This window comes from Podarcis raffonei, chromosome 3 (assembly GCF_027172205.1).
Source record: "Podarcis raffonei isolate rPodRaf1 chromosome 3, rPodRaf1.pri, whole genome shotgun sequence".
In the NCBI taxonomy this organism is placed as follows: Eukaryota; Metazoa; Chordata; class Lepidosauria; order Squamata; family Lacertidae; genus Podarcis; species Podarcis raffonei.
The window spans coordinates 23,822,884-23,843,441 of record NC_070604.1 but is presented as its reverse complement, the minus strand read 5'-3'; the positions used below and the strand labels follow the sequence as shown (position 1 = coordinate 23,843,441).

General features: G+C 41.4%; 1 protein-coding gene across 2 annotated transcripts in view; it reads left to right on the top strand.

Annotated features, from left to right (window-relative positions):
* CSMD1 (CUB and Sushi multiple domains 1) overlaps positions 1-20,558 on the top strand; it is a 949,519-nt gene that overhangs the window by 781,726 nt on the left and 147,235 nt on the right. For both annotated transcript variants that reach the window (XM_053380819.1, XM_053380818.1), the window contains exons 26-29: positions 531-733; positions 11,895-12,086; positions 15,271-15,409; positions 19,148-19,335. In XM_053380819.1, the coding sequence (XP_053236794.1) occupies positions 531-733; positions 11,895-12,086; positions 15,271-15,409; positions 19,148-19,335 (722 nt within the window). The remainder of the gene's footprint in view (positions 1-530; positions 734-11,894; positions 12,087-15,270; positions 15,410-19,147; positions 19,336-20,558) is intronic.

Below are 20,558 nucleotides of genomic sequence, written 5' to 3'. Positions count from 1 at the left end.
TTAATCTGGAAGAGAAATGAAACTGATGCAGTGTGCAGCTAATAGTTGTAGCACTGTTGGGGGTGCTACAACTACAATGTATAATGGTAGGGGAGAGGGGAGGCGACAAATTTTGGTGTCACACACGGTGCCAAGGTCTGCCACTGTGTAAGTCAGTGTTATTGGGATATGTCTGGTGGCATCCACATCTTGAGGATTGTCAATCAGTTCAGGAAGTGTTCCAAATAAAAGGTCATGTGTTGTGGAGTTTGCATACATGTACCCCAGATATGTCTGCAACTAACCAAAGAAGAATGCTGATAAACCAGGTTTTCTTCCTTTTTTTCTGGACATAATTTGTAGCTTCATGTTAATTATTATAACCACAATGAAACAAAGAAGATTCACACTTACGTTCATTCAGATTAATGGATTTAATCATGGTTAATTATGTGTTGTTACATGCCTGTCGTTCCTTAATCTGCCCTTTTTATTTAGCACCAAAGGTAGTCATGAATGACAAATGTCTCACATTCTTCTTTCATTTGCAGTCTGCATTTTATTGTTTTTGACACTGAGGTGGCTCATGACATACTCAAAGTGTGGGATGGTCCTGTTGAAAGCAGTATTCTACTGAAAGAGTGGAGTGGCTCAGCTCTTCCTGAAGATATTTATAGTACTTTCAACTCCTTGACTTTGCAATTTGACAGTGACTTCTTCATCAGCAAATCAGGATTTTCTATCCAGTTTTCAAGTAGGTGAATTTGTTTAGTCCTTGAGTAAAATCAAGTTTTGGCCTTTCTTGTTTTTGTTGCTAATAGCGTGGTCTGGTACGCCATTTTGAAAACGAGTTTCAGTCTGGTAAGAACCCAAAATCTGTTGACTGTATGCTGAATTAGCTGACATCTGCTAGAAATATAAACAAACAGTTCCCCCAAATATTCTACTTTATGCTTCTTGACAAATAGCATATTTCAATTTTGTATTCAAATGAAACAATTTTAACATATGTTGTAATATACAGGGGTGTCTCAGTTCAGATTCTGCCTGAAAAACTTTGCTGTGCAAATTGCTGCATTTCACATCTGTCAGATGCTGGGTGGTGGTTGCTCGTGAGTAACCAGGCAGGACTCCAACCTGTCTTTTACAGGTTTTATTGTGCAAGCTATTTACAGTGCAGATACACAGAGTTCATGTCCGTCTTAGTCACTTGCAGAATCTGGGAGTGGCCCCTTTCGGCTTCTCCCCCAACATAAGAACTTAGACACCCCAAATCTCCGCCTCCCCTCCTTGTGTTTCACCCCCTGCGCAAGCTGGGTGATGGAATTGGCATGTTTACCTCTTGGCCAGCCGGGTTACATGAGGCGCTTGGGCTCTCAGCAGCATCTTCCGAGCCCTCTCCTTGTTTGGCTGGCCCCTTCCCTCTCTTCTCCACTGGAGGTGTGGCTTTTCCCCTTGCTGGAAGAAGAACTGCTCCTCAGAAGTGTAGGAGGCTTCCTGTATCCCAAGGGCATCCCTGCCTCCCTCCCCTGTTCCGATGGCAGTCCCTTGACAACATCGAATAAGGCATTTACTTGAAACATAAACATTTCATTCTTAAAGGGAAGCAAGCTGTGTAGAATAAGAAACCACTGCTTCCATTCCATTGTTCCCTCATACACTGAACCATTTCACTGATGACCGCAGCGGCATGGGAGTTGTTTCTGGCAGCGCTCATCCCATGCTACTGTGGCAACATGTGAAAGGCTGGAAATGTGGGTGGGATCTCTCTCTCATTTTTTTACCTAGTCAAGAAAGGGAGGGGAAAGGACTCACGCAGTTGACCTTGTCCACATGGTTTTGGCCTTTCAAACATTTCCAGAGCGACACAAAATAAAACCATTAGAAAGTGGCTCTTGAGCTGCTGCAGTAATTCATCAGTAGCAGTGCCGGATTTACGTATAAGCTAAACAAGCTATAGCTTAGGACTCCACTCTCTTGGGGCCCCCAAAAAAATTTAAAGGGGAAAAAAACCCTGGATGTACATTTCCAAAATATAAGATAAAAAACAAATAAAATAAAACCTACATACAGCAAGAGTGTTTTGTGTGGTATAGGCTCCTATGAGTAATGGGCCCCGACTGCTAGCCTGCTCCCTAAAATATCACTGGTTTGCTCATTTCTATATATAGGGTGCCTACATTCTGCCTGTGCAAATGGCTTTAGATACCTATTAGGTCCATAAATTACCATATAGCATATATTCAACACAAAAAAACAGCGACAATTTGTTGTTGACAAAAGACAGGTAGACATATAAAGGGCCCCATTATCTTCAGTAGCTTAGGGGCCTCATCAAACCTAAATCCGGTCCTGATCAGTAGCACCAGAATCTCTGCATGACACTGCGATCCATGAATTGTCTGGCGTTGGCATTGCTGCACATACTGGCCTCATATTCAGCCAAAATAGACTTGCTAATTAAAAACAATGCCAGTCTTGTCCAGTATGAGGAAAGAAAAATGTTTGGGTTGGGTCACAATTGCTAGGGGAAATACAGCTTGGACCTTCTTATCCCCCCAGCTTTGCTGTTTAAATTGTTCCTTTGCCTAGCAGCTGTGCATTTTAGCAAAGGATCTATTGGCAAAGGATTCTTGAGTGATCTGCCGGTGGTGGTAGTGGGGTGTGTGTGTGTGTGTGTAGACATGCCCAATCAGAACTTGATTGCATTTTGAACTGCAGAATTATCAGAGCTCTGACAAGCTTTTCATAGGATCCCTTGGGAGTTTTGAAGTAAAAATAGTCACTTTTTTGAGAGGTAATGCTTATTTATATGTTACCATAGTGGCATAATTGAGGACTGGATGTCATTGGCTCCGACCACATGGTTTGGTCATCTGTACCAAAGCAGTGTGGAAAAAAGTCATGACATTGTTCTTCCTATACAGCTACAGTAACACAAAATGGCTCTTAATTTTGCCCTTATGAGTAATCTTCATGGCTTACAGCTTGGTTGCAGATGTTTACCATTTTTCAAAGATTAATTTTTATGGGCATAAATTTATGCTACAGATTTCTATACATAAGTTTCCAACACACACACCCCTGCTTTAATAAGTATGCTGATGTAGATGATTAATTGGATGAATGCAAATGTATTTTGCTCGCAAAATGTTTGGACCCCATCAAAAGTCCATTGTCTCACCAGCTCAGCACAGCATGTAAAACACCACGAGGACATGAACTGACTGGTGTGATTATGTTAATTGTAATCAGCCTAACACTTTTCATTAAAACTTAATTACCATTTAATCATGCATAAAAGGATAGAAAATGGAGTTCAGTGTGCATCCCTGACCTTTACTTTGCAGGGTTAAATATATTTAAACTAGTTATTAGAAACTGGGGTTCCTAACTAAACATCTCAGAGAAGTACTGGTATGTGTAAGAAGGTAGAGAATGAAATGCCTGTTAACTGAATAACCCATTTCCTTTAGCCACAGTAGACCTCTGACCTTAAGAGTATCCAAGATCAGATTAATTAATTAGCAGACTTAGAGTATGCTGACCTCTGCATCCCTGTTTATTTATTATATTATTTGCTGCCCTTCATCACCACTCATGTTGGGGCAGATGACAACAATAAATAATATAATAAGATGTTAGATACAGTTAAAACTGTCAAAATAATCAAGCATAATACAACAAAATGCAAAACAAAACACTTACCCTACTTCCCAACATTTCTAACAAAGTAGATTATTTGCTGATGATGGCATTTATGACAATCAGCAAAAGAAAAGAAAAGAAATATTAGCATCAGATTGCTAAAAATGTTTTTCAGTCATTTATGCTCTCTACAATTATGCCATATAGCATCTTAATTATACCAAGGCATTTGATACTCATAGACGCAGACAGTTAATCGGAGTGGTTTAGGAAACAGTAGGTGAATGTATGGTTCCTTCTCTGTTTCCATTTACCTTGCTCCTGGGTTGAAACGAAACATCAGATCTTGAGTAATTGTGGAGTGGGAGGAACATACCCAGAAATCATAATTGTTTATTACAGTTCAGTAAAGGTAAGAAATTAGGTTCAGTTTGCCTTTAATGTGAACTGACCTAATTCACACTTTTCCAAACAATACGTAAACTGAACACCCCTTAATATTTGTGCTTCTCTGAATTTTACAGTGCAGTTCTCTAACCAAATAACATGTACAAAACAACATAAAAATGCATTACATTAGGTCAAACTGCTTGCAAAAATGTATACTTTAGGATAAATGCAGACTCAAATGCTGACAAATTTTCATGAGTATTTTTTTAAAAAGTGCTTTCAAACTGAGGCAGAAGTGCAGAGAAATTAACCTAAGATTGGAAAATTGGGAACCTGAGAGTAACCAAAATTGTCAGATATGTCTACCCCTAGTTATTTCTTTTTGCGAAGCAGGCTTTATTGATTAGTACAATACAATTGTTCTTGAAGTTCACACATCTAGAGAATTACAATAGATCTGCAGTTATAATGATTAAGCACACATGGTACATAGGAGGGACAAAGCAGGTGATTTCTGCTCATGCAGTGGGATTTCCCCTTCCTCTCTCCCCCCCTTTAGCCCCTCAACAATCCCTCAAGCTCTCTCTGGAAATAGATTTTGAGGGCATGGGGAAAGGCTTCAAGAGGAGGAGGAGGAGGAGAGGAGTGGAGTGGAAGCCTGTTCTGTTCAAGCACTCCACCATTAGATATAACCCATAGTTTACTGATGAGAAAGAGGCCAGGCCATAGGAACAGCCTCTCTCCCCTGTGTTCTGAGGAGCCTAGTTTAGAAAATTAATGCTTGACCGTAATTTTCTTAGCGATTGTGAGAGTTGCACCATGTTATTGAAATGAATGAACAATTCATTCTTCTTCTGCCTACTTCAGTGGAAAGGAAGTGGTGGCGGAAGGAGCGGGGAGCTAGCAGGAAAGGGAAATTATATTAAATTAAAAAAAATAACCTCAAACAATCAGTTATTTTATTCGCATGCTGCCTTTACAAAGTTAAAACCATGTTCAAGGCAGCTCACAACATATAAAAAATATACATAACTGCAAACATAACAGAAGTAAGGTAAGGTAAAGGGACCCCTGACCATTAGGTCCAGTCGTGGCCGACTCTGGGGTTGTGGCGCTCATCTCACTTTATTGACCAAGGGAGCCGGTGTACAGCTTCCGGGTCATGTGGCCAGCATGACTAAGCCGCTTCTGGTGAACCAGAGCAGCGCACGGAAACGCTGTTTACGCCGGAGCAGTACCTATTTATCTACTTGTACTTTGACGTGCTTTTGAACTGCTAGGTTGGCAGGAGTGGGGACCAAGCAACGGGAGCTCACCCTGTCGTGGGGATTCGAACCACCGACCTTCTGATAGGCAAGTCCTAGGCTCTGTGGTTTAACCCACAGCGCCACCCGCGTCCCATAACAGAAGTAGTCACAGACAATAAACAAACCATCAAAAAGTACACAACCAAATTGATCAAATTTCCATATTTATAATAGGGTACAAAATAAAAATTTAGAAAAATAACAGCAACAACCTAATCCCTGCAACAAAACCCCCTCGGCCCACGATTCTGTTCAGCAGCCTCAGCTTTTGTAGCTGGAGTCGGTCAGGGACCTGCCATCCCTGGCCAGGTGGGAAAAGACCTGCAAGGCAAGGAGGGACTCACAGCAGTGATGGTCCAATACTTAAAAAGAAATGAAAGCAAACTTCTCCATTTCTTTTGGAACATCTTAAAGTTGACTCATATACTATTTTTCTTTACGCTGTAGCATAAATGTTTTGCCCTCCCCTCTCCTTCCTCAGATGCATAAGTTTCTTCTTCAAAGTGTTACTTTTAAATAAATTGTCACTGCACAGATTTCTCCACCTACTTCTCACCCTGCACACCCACTAAATCTGTCTTGGAGTTTCCCCAATCTTCTGCAGCAGATTTAGGGAGCAGGCAGGGTGTGCCTGGAGAGAAGAGAGGTGTAAAAAACAAAAACAAAAACCAGTTGAGCAAGAAGAAATCCTTGCATTGTTATGTCTCATTAATGGAATACTTCCATGAGACCTTACGTCTGCCTATCAGTTATTATGATTTCCTCCCGTACTTTCATTTTTGTGAGGGTAGAGCTGAGATAGAGTAAAGCAGAACGGAGCAACAGTATTCAGTATGCATGTTCCTACATTCCCATCCTTAACTACACAAACCATTATGGGTCCTATTTGTAAGAGAGATCTGATATGGAAATATTATAAAACATCCCCTGTATAGGTAAAAGAAAACAGAAGGAAGCATGAAAAATCAGAGAGATGCAAAACTTGTCTGAAGTATCAATGGGAAACTTTGTCTAAAATGACCTGTTTCCTTGATGATTTAAATCTGCTTTATTTCAGTTAACCCTCCCTGGTGTTAAAGTGGTTAGCTGTTGGCTTAGATGGATTGCCTTTGTTGGCTGAGCACTAAACGCTTGATATGCCTAAACCGTTCTAGAAAGAATCAACCAAGCTGGAGCAGTCCCATGAATTGTGTTAGGTCCGTGGAGTTGGCAGCAGTTAATGAGCTGTACTATTGAAGGCTGCAGGCAAGTCTTAACACAATCAGTCGTGTGAAACGGCTCCTAACAGCCTTGGTGGGTGGTTAGTCAACCAGGACTACTGTCAGTGCAACTGCCAGGCCAGAAGATTGATGATGTCCTTGTGTGCTGTGCCTAGAGCTGGAGACCAACCACTCAGTCAGTAATCACCCACTACCAGGATCCCTCCAGCCTCCGGGGAAGTATCATTAGCATGGTAGGGTAACTGTTCATCCCCACCCCACCCCAAGAATCCTCAGAACAATGTTTTTTCGCCCTCGTCCTTCATTCTCCCTGACAGCAAGGAGTTATTATCCTGGAAGTGAGGTGTATCTAGATCTCAATCGTCAACCTCCCTATTCCTATTAGCTTTTCCAAGTCTGCCATCTTGACCTAATGGGGGAAAATACTTGTTCCCAGAGAACCTGGAGCTTATTGCACATCAGAAATCTGTTCAACAGGTAGATAGCTGTACATGTGACAGACAGTGTGAAACGCAGGGGAGTCTCCACATCCCTACTGGAATTCTACCTGCACCATTGTTTTGGATTGATTGAGCTTACTTATATACAGTATGCTGCTTTTCCACAATGAGCTGGGCCCAAAGCAGCTTACAGCAAACATTCAAAACATCGAAATACAGGGCGCTGGAAATGCAAATATACAAAATGCAGAACATGTCAGTAAATGCTGTAGTTTAATTTACTTAATTGGGGGTTTGAGGTTTTCTTTAGATCATGGAAACGAGGGGCAGAGTGGCATGCCCTGACCTCCTTGTCCTGCTGCTGAACTTGCATATCTGCTTAACACACCTTGTCCGTTGGTGCTCTCTGTAGCTCCCCACACTAGGTTGCTCTTAATTTATATCCCTGGCTAGTTCCTTTCAGTCTAGATAATCAGTACTCTCCAGGAATGCCTGCAACTGCTGTGCCATGACTTTCTCCAGTACCTTACCTAAAAAAAGGTATGGACTACTGACCAGGAGTTGCTGTGAATCCATTAATCCAGGGTGGGCTTCTAGAAGAATAGCAACACTACTTCCTCTGAGGACAGCAGGTGCTTCCCACTCATGTAGAGACACAATAACTACATTATGAACCCAGCCAGTCTGCTCTCTGCTTCTCGTTCTCTATTTTTATGTTTTCAGTTGTATCTGTGTCTGTTAATATAAATGCAATCCATAAATACTCGCTACCTCAGATCAAGAGCCCAATGGCTTACTTACTGTATCTTTGGTTAGCACCTATATGCCAAAATACTGTTATGGATTTGTAGAGTCCCTGCTTTCTCCAGGTTTCTGGGTGCCCTGCCTCCCCCTAGATTCCTGGGTGTTGGGTTTTAAATCAGTGTTTAGAGAAGGAAGGTAACAGACATTGAAATTAACAGTGCAAAAATACAAACAAGACCAGGTCATTTAGAGCAATTGACACTACAAATGCTGTCCTTCCCCTGGCCCTGAGTAGCGGGCAGGGACAAAATAGTAGGAAGGGGGAGGTTGCCAGGGTTACAGGGGGTGTGATGTCACCCCATGAATATAGTGTCTTTTTGCAGGAGCTTTTTGGAAAGAGCATGAAGGAAGTGGAAGACCAGGGACATGGGCTGGTTACCACTCTGGATTCAATCTTGCTGAAGCTATGGGAGAAGCAACAGCAGACACTCATAGGGTATAAGGTTCTGCACTTCTTCCATAATGGCTTGGGTGTGCACATGTGTAAATAAAACTATATATCTTAAAGACACTACGGTCTCCACTATGTCTCATTCCAAACACGAACCCTGGTTAAATGCCAAGACCCCTGGAATCCTGGACCGCTCGGCAGAGATTGGGATGGCCCATAACCACACATCACTTAATAGTCATCAGAAGAGAAATGCTACACCTGCTCAAGAGTCTGTAATGGCCCAGATCTTATAATGGCAACATTATCACCAGGCACTATAATGTGAAGCTTGATAAGAAGAGTAGACAGAAGTGTGCAGCCCACCTGGGGGAATGGGGCTTCAGATGATAATGATCATATCAGCTAACCAACTGGTCAGAAAGAGAGCCATGTTCCTACTTAAAGACATTCATTAAGGGACATGGAAGCTGAGCGAAAAGGGTAAACAAAGCAAATTAACAAATTCTTTTGATTGGATTAGCAATTTGGGAGCCAGCCACTGCTGTCGCTGAGTATGTCGCTGCCTCTCCTCACTCCTCTAGGATGATCTTAAGCATCACTGGCTGCACATTGAGCACATTTGTCAGTTTCAAGAGCCACAGGACATAGTCTGGCAAAAAGACTGTTTCAGCAGCAGCATCTGTCTCTGCGTCTGCCTTGTTGGATTCCCGCTGACTGCTTGACGAGATGTAGGGACGTGGATCATGACTGTGGCAGGCTATGCTGTGTGCTCTTGCCAGGCTGCTGTGAGATATTTTCAAAATGATTTTTTCTGTGAATGGCATTTGTTTTGAATGAAAGTAATATTAGTATTCCCTCTTGAGTAGCCTCATTTGTATTAGCATTTCAGTTGTGGCAGGATGGAAGGGAAAGCCTCCCTTTCCAAGGTCTCTGTGAACTAAAGCACAAATTACATGTAATCTGTTGCTCTCTATGGTTTCAGACATGGGGTTTCCCCAAGAGATGCCCCGGATTTGACCAGGGCTTTTTTGTATGCAAAGGAAGTGCTCTGCCACTTTTGTTGTGTTAAACCTGAAAGTTTAGCATTAACTCTCACTCTGATGACTGAACATGGCAACTGCCCTAATACTATAGGATAATAGATTCAGGTAGGTAGTCATGTTGGTCTGACGCACCTTAGAGACCAACTAAGTTTGATCTGGGTATAAGCTTTCGTGTGCATGCACACTTCTTCAGATACCGTATATGCCATTACTATAGGATAATGGGGGACGCGGGTGGCACTGTGGGTTAAACCACAGAGCCTAGGACTTGCCAATCAGAAGGTCGGCAGTTCGAATCCCCGCGACGGGGTGAGCTCCTGTTGTTCGGTCCCAGCTCCTGTCAACCTAGCAGTTCGAAAGCACCTCACAGTGCAAGTACATAAATAGGGACCGCTCTCCGGCGGGAAGGTAAACGGCGTTTTCGTGTGCTGCACTGGTTCGCCAGGAGCGGCTTAGTCACGCTGGCCACGTAACCCGGAAGCTGTCTGCGGACAAGCGCCGGCTCCCGGCCTCTTGAGCGAGATGAGCGCGCAACCCTAGAGTCGGTCACGACTGGAGCTGATGGTCAGGGGTACCTTTACCTTTACCTTTATAGGATAATGGCAATCATGGAGGAATATGTTGGTGAGTTTGTAATGAACTGTGAAATGCCTACAGTAGATACTTAATACCCTACAATCTGAACAGAGAAGTAAGAAAGCACTCATTACATTTAAGGATATTCTTACAAGTTAGTGGGGGAAGAGGACCCCCCCCCAAGATCCGTGAGTGCCAATTTCCCCCTCTAGATTCTTGAGTGCTGGGGTTTAATCATAGCTGACAGTCTGAGCTTATTTTCCGCTAGACAAAAGGACATAGGAAAGTGATGGCCCTGCCATTAAGCCATCTACAAGATAAAAGACCCTACAAGTAACTGAGGAGAGTTTACCAGGGCAGTGTGGGCATGATGTGGCACAGAGGGGTTTTTTTTTTGGGGGGGGGCAATGTGTTCTGAGAACAAGAATGAGGAAGTGAGGAGAACTCCATGTGGTGCTGGCTGGAGGAGTCTGCACCAACAGACCAAGACCAAGACTAAGTATGAGTATCAGAACCATCATGTTGTGAATTTATTTTTGCGCAATCCATGCCAATGACAGTGACTTGCTATGGCAAGAAGACTTAGTGATGTTATCTCTCCGACTTATGTGGTGAATTCAAATAGATGAGCAGGGCCACATGATGGGAATTCAGTGAAGGAACACCTCTCCCTATGGTGACATAATGTTTGCAGCAGCTCTAAGCCCTGCTGGGGAAATAAAGGATTGTCTGTGCTCATTCGGCAACTGAACTCCAAACCAGTTACGTTTCCATTATTTGGATTGCTGGGAATATGATATTAAAGAGTCCCTGTTCTAGTCTTCCTGCTACCTTTTTATTCATAGCCCAGTTCTTCTCTGCAGTATCACCACTATTTTAGCCAGCTGGGGAAATTTTGACCCATTTCCCCAGGCATCTGACAGGGATGGTCACCATCTTGCAAAGAGGTACAGTGACTGAGCCTTGAGAGAAGCCGTAGTTAGGGATGCCACCATCCTCATTTTTTCAGTTCAGCCCAAGAGTAATAATTCTTGGTACTTCAAAGGGAGAGGGGATCTGCTCTTGGCTAACATGTTCATTTGAATCACTCATTTCTGGTGACTAGTTACATGATAGTTTATGAAGCTTGTGGTAGAGAACTTTTCTTTAACTATGCTTGAATATTGTTGCTCCATTATTTCTTTTATTTTATTAGTATTAATAATAATAACATGCATTAACAACTTTCTGTCTGATTTGAAAATAGTCAGTTTAGAAAAGGGAGGGGGAATAAACATATCTAGCAGGTAAAATACTCAGAGGTGATTTGGATACAGATTTTGCATTCTACAGACACCAAAGTTCATTTTATCCACAGAAGGCTTTTGATATACAAGAGAAATATGACTGTGACTTAGTGACTTTTGTTGGCTCCTGATTCTCTCTTCAGACCTTTCCCTCCCCCCCTCAGACCTTCCACATTGACCAGGAAAATCTGAAGAGAGCTTGTAAGCATGTTTGGGTAACTGTACTTATAACCATTCCTATTATTGGGAAATTTGGATGCAAGTATTAAAATCTGTGTTTCAGATTTTGACTTAAATTGAAGTCATGGTATGCAATATTCCCAGCAAAATGATTTAATTTCCATGTGATTAATAAATGAATGAATGAATTTTGAAATGTCATTTGGTTTTATTTTTTACTTTGGGTATATTTTCTTCTTTAATACATTCATAAAACCAAAGAACATTAGGTGTATTATTCTGTTTGTTCTATTCCGAGAAATGGTGGTGAAGTTTAGATGACTGACAGCTGAAGTATTAAAGGGAATAAGAATGATTTTGGTAGGCTAGTTGTACAGAAAATGTAAACCCTAATGTTATTTTCTAACCTGCCATCATTACCCTTCCCGGAGGAAATTGGAAGGAAATTGGAACATGATCCATCACAGGGGGCAATTTCCTACAGAAGCAGTCATATACACAACTTTCCTGACATAACACACAAATAACAAAGAAATGTTTCTGTTACAAAACATGTAGTGAAATGTAAGGCTTTGAAATATTCATAATATGTATCTGAAACTTTGGTTTTCTTATTTTTATTTGCAGCGTCAGTTGCATCAACCTGTAATGATCCTGGAACTCCTCAGAATGGCAGCAGATATGGAGACAGCAGAGAACCTGGGGATGCCATCACCTTCCAGTGCGACCCAGGGTATCAGCTCCAAGGGCAGGATAAAATTACTTGTGTGCAGCTGAATAATCGGTTCTTTTGGCAACCTGATGCACCTACATGTATAGGTATTGAGATGGAATGTTAGGTTCTTTTTAAGGTTTTAATCTAAGATACCACTGCATTCTGATATTCAAACTGGGTCATTCAGGGTGGTGTAACACTTAATGCAGCAGTCGTGGCTGTGGTGGCTTAGACTGAAAATAGATTACTTTTTGTGTCCTTAAACACTTGGGCCCAATTGTTAATCTTCTGTGGCCTAGATCAAGATAAACTTTCACCACTGTTTGTAATGTAATTGTTCCCATGCGCTATAACATTAGCGCATGTGCCATGTGGTACTGCCCAAACAGATAACTAGCTGGAAAAAAACAACAGTAATGTTCTGCCTTTGCATGGTATTCCAAATCATCTACCTCTTCTATGAATCCTGAATAGGATGAGTTCAACCTTGGACCATTTTCTGTGAGAAACATACTTGAAGGAGTTTCACAGTTTTGCAGGGTAGTTTGAAAAAGCAGGAGCTTTGTCATGGCGAACTGTTGGAAATTCACTTTATAACCCCTAGGAGCAGCAATTTGGTTTGCCTTAATCACAGACATGGCTTTTCTGGTGGGGTGGAGTCACTGTACCTCCTTACTGGGAAAGGGAGAAACCTGGAATCAGGGAGGTCAACGCGGTGCAAAAGCACTAGCGGAGCCAATCCAGCAATCCTGCTGGTTTGTTTACACCATGCTGACCTCTCTGTTCCTTTGCCCCTCCAAGCAGCAGCCTCCCCCCACCCCCACTGAAATGCTAACATAGCAGCCCCCTTCTACTTAATCTTGAGTGCGAACTAAATTTTCGGTTGTAGAAATGAAGAGGAAAGGCCAGACTTGCTAGTGTATCAGGAAGAAGTAATACTTAGAGCCAAAGAGATGTGAAGTCAGCGGTGTGAATGTAATTAACACTCACAATTCTGTTACTTAAATAGCCAAAGGAAAGCCACAGGACTGTGGGCCTGGAGACAGAATGCATTCTCTCTCTTTCTGTCATCACTCTGAAGCTGCTATTTGCATTTCAAGGGAAAAAGCCATTGGAGCCAGTGGAAGCAATGTCATCTCTAGTTCAACCTTTAGACAAGGGATGTAAAGCCGACTGATTAGCCTATTTAGTTTTCCTTTGTTTGTTGTTTGTTTTTGATGCAAATAGTTCATTTAGGAGAGTCATTATGGCGATGTACCATAAGTATATTTTACTAAGAAGGATGACCTTGAGGATTATGCAGTTTAAAATGTTCATTATACTAAACATAGCAGTACTTCAAGCCTCAAAGGTTCTATAAAGGCAGGATAAAATAGAACATTTAAAATACTCACAAAGAATTACTCTTGTATACTAGGGTAGCTGAGATTTAATAGCTCTTCTTTTTAGCATTCTGACTGTTGTCAAACAGACATTCATGTTTGTTTAATTTTTTATTTCACTTTTTTGCTGCGTTCACATTTTATAACTTCTCTGAGAGCAGCTCTGTATTTTACCTCAGGCTGAGTCATCAGAAGATGTGGAAAAATTTTGAGTCTTCACTAGAGTAATAACTTACAAAAGAGCTATTTTGTTAGCGTGATCTATTTTTAAACAAAATAACCGCCTGGGCTGATTACTATTGTTACTACAATGAGAATTATAGGTGTTCAGTACCACTGTTAACAAGACCCCTAATTTCAAGTGCATGATTGCAGATTTAGTTGCCTACCTGCCAGCACAGAATTGTTTTTTCCTGTTAGTGTCTGCCTGGATACTTGGATTGGGAGGCATCTTTTTTTAATCAAGTTAAGTGATTTTATTGGCTTTCTTTTGTCTAAAGAAAGACGAGAATATAGACAAATCCTCAATTTTGAATGTTTCTTTATGCAGAAGCTCTGCACTGCTGAAGGAATTTGTTAGAGGAATAGCCAGACACATTATTAATACCTTCTCAAGAGGCCTTCCTTACATAGGATTGTGTGACTATGGTTTGGGGTTGTTTTGCACTTACCCAAAATACAACGTTTTCGTTCCTGGAACCCAAATTATGGAATTCACTTCCCAGAGAAGAATTCCTGGTTAGACCAGGATGCAATTTTAAATAAATCTCGAATACCTTTGCTATTTATCCGTACTTGTCACACTTCAAAGGCCTTAACAGTTTTTCATACTTTGACCTACTTTAATAAGCAAAATCTCTCCTTTCATACGTCTTTGCTACCCCAACCCCTGCTCCTGATACGTGACATATTTTACAGATGTTCCTTTTCTCTTCCATCAGGTTTTAGGAACCTGGATGTGAAATGACCATGTTGCTGCTTCTGTCTTATCTTATCTTTCTCCTATTATTTTGCAGCTGATTTATTAATGCTTTGTTGTTATTTGCTTTGTTGTGTTTCATCTCTACAGTATTATAATGGCAGATTTTGGCTGCAGACCTGCACACAGTTCCTCTGTAGCTGTGGAGAGAGAAAGGCAGTGTTTGCAATCCTCCCCAGTGTTGAGGATGCTGCCTTTTACTCTTTATCTCTAAATAGCAGACATAGCTCATTATCTCCTAATTTTAGCAGGGTGGTGGTCAGTGCTAGGATTGGGAAATGAAGCCCTCTGGCTGACCTTTAGGTAGTGATCTCTACTGAACAAGCAGAGGGCTTTATCTCTCAATTGGAGTCCCGAGAACCACAGTACTGAGAACGGGGGATAAAGCTGTGGGGGCTGGCGGGCCACTTCCTGTGGCTTTGCGGGCCACTTTCTGTGGCTCGGTGAGCCATAGCCAGCCTATGGTTTGTGGGTTGGCTACCCCTCTTGTATCAGAATAAGGTGGTAGATGCTTCATACATGCAGAGAGCATTTAACTTTTTAAAACAACAACAACAACTTCTAACAGTGTGTACCTTGCAAAACCTAGTCCAATAGTGGACTAGGCTAGAATCTTTGTCCCTGTTATACTGTTTTGACTTGCACATGGTGTACATATCTGGGGGAAGGGAAGGGTAGTATTGGATAGTGATATACTGTATGCACATAGTACATGTATGCATATGGAAACACATTGCAAACACACACATTCCTATATGTTCTTAGTTCTTCTTGCTCTTGGATTATTGAATAGCAATTAGCTAAAAAATAAGATGCTAGAAAGAAATAATCAAATGTATAAGGTCTCAACTTACTTTGACAATTGCCAGTGCTTAGTGTGACCATTGTGATCAATTTTGCTTTCCTCTCCTCTGTGTTCTGTGACAGCTGCATGTGGTGGAAACCTCACAGGCCCGGCAGGTGTTATTTTATCACCAAACTACCCGCAGCCGTATCCTCCTGGGAAGGAGTGTGACTGGAGAATAAAAGTAAACCCTGATTTTGTCATTGCCTTGATATTCAAAAGGTACCATTTCTAGAGCCATGCTTTTTTTATTTTTTACAGCATGTATTTATTTAAATGTCACATTCAAAAAATCACATCATTTATCACTTCATAGCATTTCTAATTACTTTCCCCCCCAAGCAATGCCTTACAGCCTTCATTTAGAACATTCTGTGTCGGTGCTACAGGAAGATGTAGAAGCAAATAAGAACTTAAGAGAAGCTCTGTGGGGGGCATCTAGTTTTGCTTCCAACAGTGAGCAAATGCCTGCCAGAAGGGCATTAAAGCTCCTGAGTCTAGATGACCCTTAGGGTCCCTTCTAACTCTTCGATTCTATGAGTCCCAATGCTAAAATTACAGGGGTGCTGGAGGGGGCCTTGCTGCTTTACTTTTTTTTGTGATGGCTCTCTTAGCTACTATCCTTAGAAGGCCACAGGGGACCATGGTTTGACTAAAATGGAGAGGGAGAGGAGGTAAGGGCTGGAAACTAGGTTTTATTAAACTCACCTGCCTTCTCTGCTGTTTCCCCTAGTAGCTGGTATTCAGAGGGGAAAAGGTTCCCCTTAATAGTTGCTGATAAACTAAGCTATCCACTAAGATAATGTCCATCATGGCATCATGCAGCAGTATGTTCTATAATTTAATTATGCATTGTGTGATGAACTACTTTATTTTGTCCGTCCCGAAGCTACTACCAGACAACGTTGTTGGATTGCCCAAGTTCTAAAGAGGGGCAACATTTTCTCTCTGCGTAAGCTCTTCACATTCCCCCCCCCCTAATCTTATAAAATTTTATCATTGCTTCCCTCCCCCCCCATACAAAAAAGCCCTGGTGTATTTCCTGATAAAGAATGTGCCCTTAATTATTTTGGTTTCCCCATTCTCTCTTTTTGAGACAGGGCCATACACAGAATAATACACAATATTATGAATGCTTTGCGCAATAGATTTATAAAGACATCATGAGTATTTGCGCTCCATGTTCGGTCCCTTTTCTAATAATCTCTAACATGACATTTGCTTTTTTAGTACCACTGTACAATGACTTGACATTTTCACTGAGCCTCCTGAGGTCTCCTTCCTGGTTAGTCACAGACAGTGTAACTTTATAGCAGTATATTTATACAGTTGGATTTATGGTATGGTGGGGGAAAACTTTCATATGTTAGTTTTAATAGTGCTAAATACACAACTTGTGTATCAGAGCTTAGTGTCATCTGCCAAGTAAATACTTTTTAAAGGTGTGCTTAGAACAGAGCTTCCCAAACTGTTGGTACGGTATTCTGGGGGATATCTGTATACTTCTTCTTCAGGACAATGTCACCATCCATATATTGACAGAGAAAGTGGAAATAAGTATTGCACAGGGCTGCCGTACTGTGAAAGCCGTAGAACAGTGAGGACGTCCAATGCAGTGATTTAATTTTTCAATTGAGCCGCTAGCACACCAGCTTAGGAAGGATGCAAAATGTGATTTGCTACTGCTAATACAGGGCAGTATTAATACATCTGTGATTTAGTCCATCTCCTTTTGAAGTCAGTGTGAGAACTCTTGACTGACTGCAGCCTTCTTAAATTGTGAGGTGTGTGTCATATTTGATCCTGAAGAGCTACAGAAAGGTACATTTCTTTCTTCTAACCAGCACTCCATACACACAAGGGAATAGATTGTTCTGTGGCACTTCTCCCTTCCCCCTTCTTTGAAAATTTCATTAACAGGGTATAAGAATTAATTAAAGTGAATGTGGGATGTAATCACCGCATGCTAAAGGTGTTGAGTATCTATATTACTGTACTAGTTTACTCAAAGCAACAGAAAAAGTATAACCCCCACCAAGTGCAAATTGGGGGGGGGGGAGATAACATTTAAAAATATATTTCGATACAGGTAAAAAATCAGGAGAAATTCATCTCTACTTGCCCAAAGACTGCTTTATATTTTCCAAACTCTAGCATCTTTTTACCATAAATATTGGCTTTTACCATTTTTGGGTTTTCTGCTTTTTATTTCCTTTTTGGTGCTACAACTATATTACCCCAAGCATTATATGAGATCAGGAGCATTCCATAGAAGATAATTCTGCTCATAATTTCTACTGAATCTTGCCTTCGTATGGCATCTCCCTGCACCATGCTCTTTGGGGAGAGTCTCCCCAAAATACCAAATCAGTCAATTAAGAAAAAATATGGGTGGAATCGCAATTACCGTAAAAGTGTTGGGCTCCTGTTTCTATTCCTTGTTGTTAGGACTATGCTTAGTTTGTAGTTTTTTCCCTCTCTCAAGCGACTTACTGCACTCAGAATATTCTGGTACTGAGGCAAAAATGCCCCTCTACTTCCACAACAACATTTGCAGGCCATAATAACGGGAACCATTACAGTGATCAGGGGTGGGAATGATAATAGTAATGTTACGACTTATGGAAGAAAGTGGTGTAATTTTGCTACAGCTACAAGTTGTCACAGTCTCTTCTTAATAATCCAGTTATCGCCATTTTCCTTCAAAATACCACCCTTGTAACAATGCTGCAGGATGCCATAACTTTGTTTCGGGGCATTGTGAGACTCAGGTGGCAGTTTTACAGCCCAGTAGATAACTTTGTTTGCTCATTGCTGGGATATTTTAGCAATTCAGCCTGGCATTCGTGAAGACCTATGTGGGTTTTGCATTTTAAAAACCTGATTTGAGCACTCCCAGGTATGTGCTGGGATCAATGTCTTAATTTCCCTTTAAAGTTCATCTCATACAGATTAATTTGCACAATTTTTTTGAGTAAAGTAAATGTCTTGATTCCCTAAACTCCAGTAAACAATTCTATTGGACCTGTTTGGTAATAGGTAGGTAGGTATGTGGATATGGCAGAGAGACACAGAATGGTGATAAATGCAAAAAAAAATGTAATTTAAGCTACTAAACTTTGAAGGAGTTACAAAAGAAGTTCCAATTACTTTAGTTAAAACTGCTTTCTAGGGATCAGTTAATAGTTCCAGTTAAGCTACTGTTAAAGTAGATAGTGACATTATCATCCTCAAATGAAACATCAACGGAACCCAAAGAGTTCTGAGAAGACTTGTGAAGACGTAGGAAACACCCTTAAGCCACTGGAATCTAAGGAACAGGCAAAATATATAGAGGCAAAGGGCTCCATGCCAGATTCTTCCCCATGAAAATGCAGCTTGGGTTGGCATATATAGAATTTTAGTTGACGGGGTGACCTCCCGTTGCTCGGTCCCTGCTCCTGCCAACCTAGCAGTTCGAAAGCACGTCAAGTTCAAGTAGATAAATAGGTACTGCTCTGGCAGGAAGGTAAACAGCGTTTCCGTGCGCTGCTCTGGTTCGCCAGAAGCGTCTTAGTCATGCTGGCCACATGACCAGGAAGCTGTGTGCCGGCTCCCTCGGCCAATAAAGCAAGATGATCACCGCAACCCCAGAGTCGGCCACAACTGGACCTAACGGTCAGGGGTCCCTTTACCTTCTTGTGCCTATCCAGAAAACACTGAGGGCCAAAACATTCTCTAATAAGTATTAATAAGGAATGGTGGGGGGAGTGTGAACAAAATAACAGTGTGGCATTCTGAAATAAATTGCAGTATAATAAGTTAGACTTCACCATTTGTTCATACTTTAGAATGTGGGAGAGAGAAATCCTTTATAAAAGTGCACCACAAATCTTAGAAGTAGAGTTGGAATGTTGATGCCATTATCTTTTTTTTAAGCAACAACAACAGAGACATTTATTTCTTGCTTCTCTATTTCAGTTTCAACATGGAACCCAGTTATGATTTTTTGCATATTTATGAAGGAGAAGATTCCAACAGCCCTCTAATTGGCAGTTTTCAAGGCTCGCAGGCACCTGAAAGAATAGAAAGCAGTGGTAATAACCTATTTCTGGCATTTCGTAGTGATGCTTCCGTTGGCATGTCAGGATTTGCCATTGAATATAAAGGTAAATTTAACAAAATATGTATCATCACATAAAATGTAAACACAAGATTTCCCCCCATCTAGTTATACTTGACATGTCGTGAGGGATCACGCATAAGTTTCTGACAAAGTTTGTGAAAATTAGATACAGATTCATAATCAAGTGTAGCTGAAGTATATTGATGGTGTTACTCTCTCATGTATGGTGCATATCATCAACGTGGCTATGATCACAAAAAGAACCAACATCATTATAATCATATCTGCTGAACTGATTTTATCGTGTAAGCTCTTGTAGGAAAGGCATTTACATAGGCTACAAAAAAAGCCATGAGGTCATTCATTTGTGATGGAAAGCTCTTTTATAGACAACTCCCTGCTCCCAAAACATTTGAATGCCGTTTTTAGAGCCATGCTGTATATAGATGTGGAAGCCATTTTTTTGTCCAGTTAATTTTTTTATACATTTATTTATTCATACATTATTTACTCCATTTGTTTAGTGGCTAATTTGCAACTGGTTCATACATTTCTGTAGTTACAGTTCATTTTTGTTTGCCATTGTTTCCAATGGAAAACCCAGCCAGTCTTCTGCATCCTGATACGTCATTGTTTACCTCCAAGCTACATTGAATTTTCAGGTATTCTTCTTCAAGGGGATTATATGGGATATACAGTGGTACCTCTGGTTGCGCCCGGGATTCGTTCCAGAGCTCTGGTCAGATCCTGGGGTGTGCGTATCTGGAGATGCTGCTTCTGCGCATTCGCACGGTTTAGCACTTCTTTGCATGCGCACGGCGTGTAGAGCGCTTCTGTGCATGCGCGTGCAGTGAAACCCGGAAAAATACTTCTGGGTTTGCCGCGTATGTATCCCAAAGGATACGTAACCAAATGTTGTGGCAATCACACCGGGTCCCCGGACTTTTCACTGTCTATTGATCCCTGTGCCACCACTTTATTTCTCCCAGCAACCACCCAGGCCCTACCTGGTACAATACTGAGTCCAGTCAGGGTTAAATTGGAACACAAACTTTTGTTTGTTTATTGCAGTTTACCAAGCGTGTGGTTTCATAAACGGTATCGGTCAATTACAATCATGGGGTGCCTATCCAGACCTATAACTTCTGCTACCTGCTCTCACTCACTAAACCACCTCTCAGATATTTACTTGTCTGCCTTGCCCCTAACTATTCCTGACTCAGCTTATTTCGCTATACTAACTCAACCTACCCACAAACTCTATCC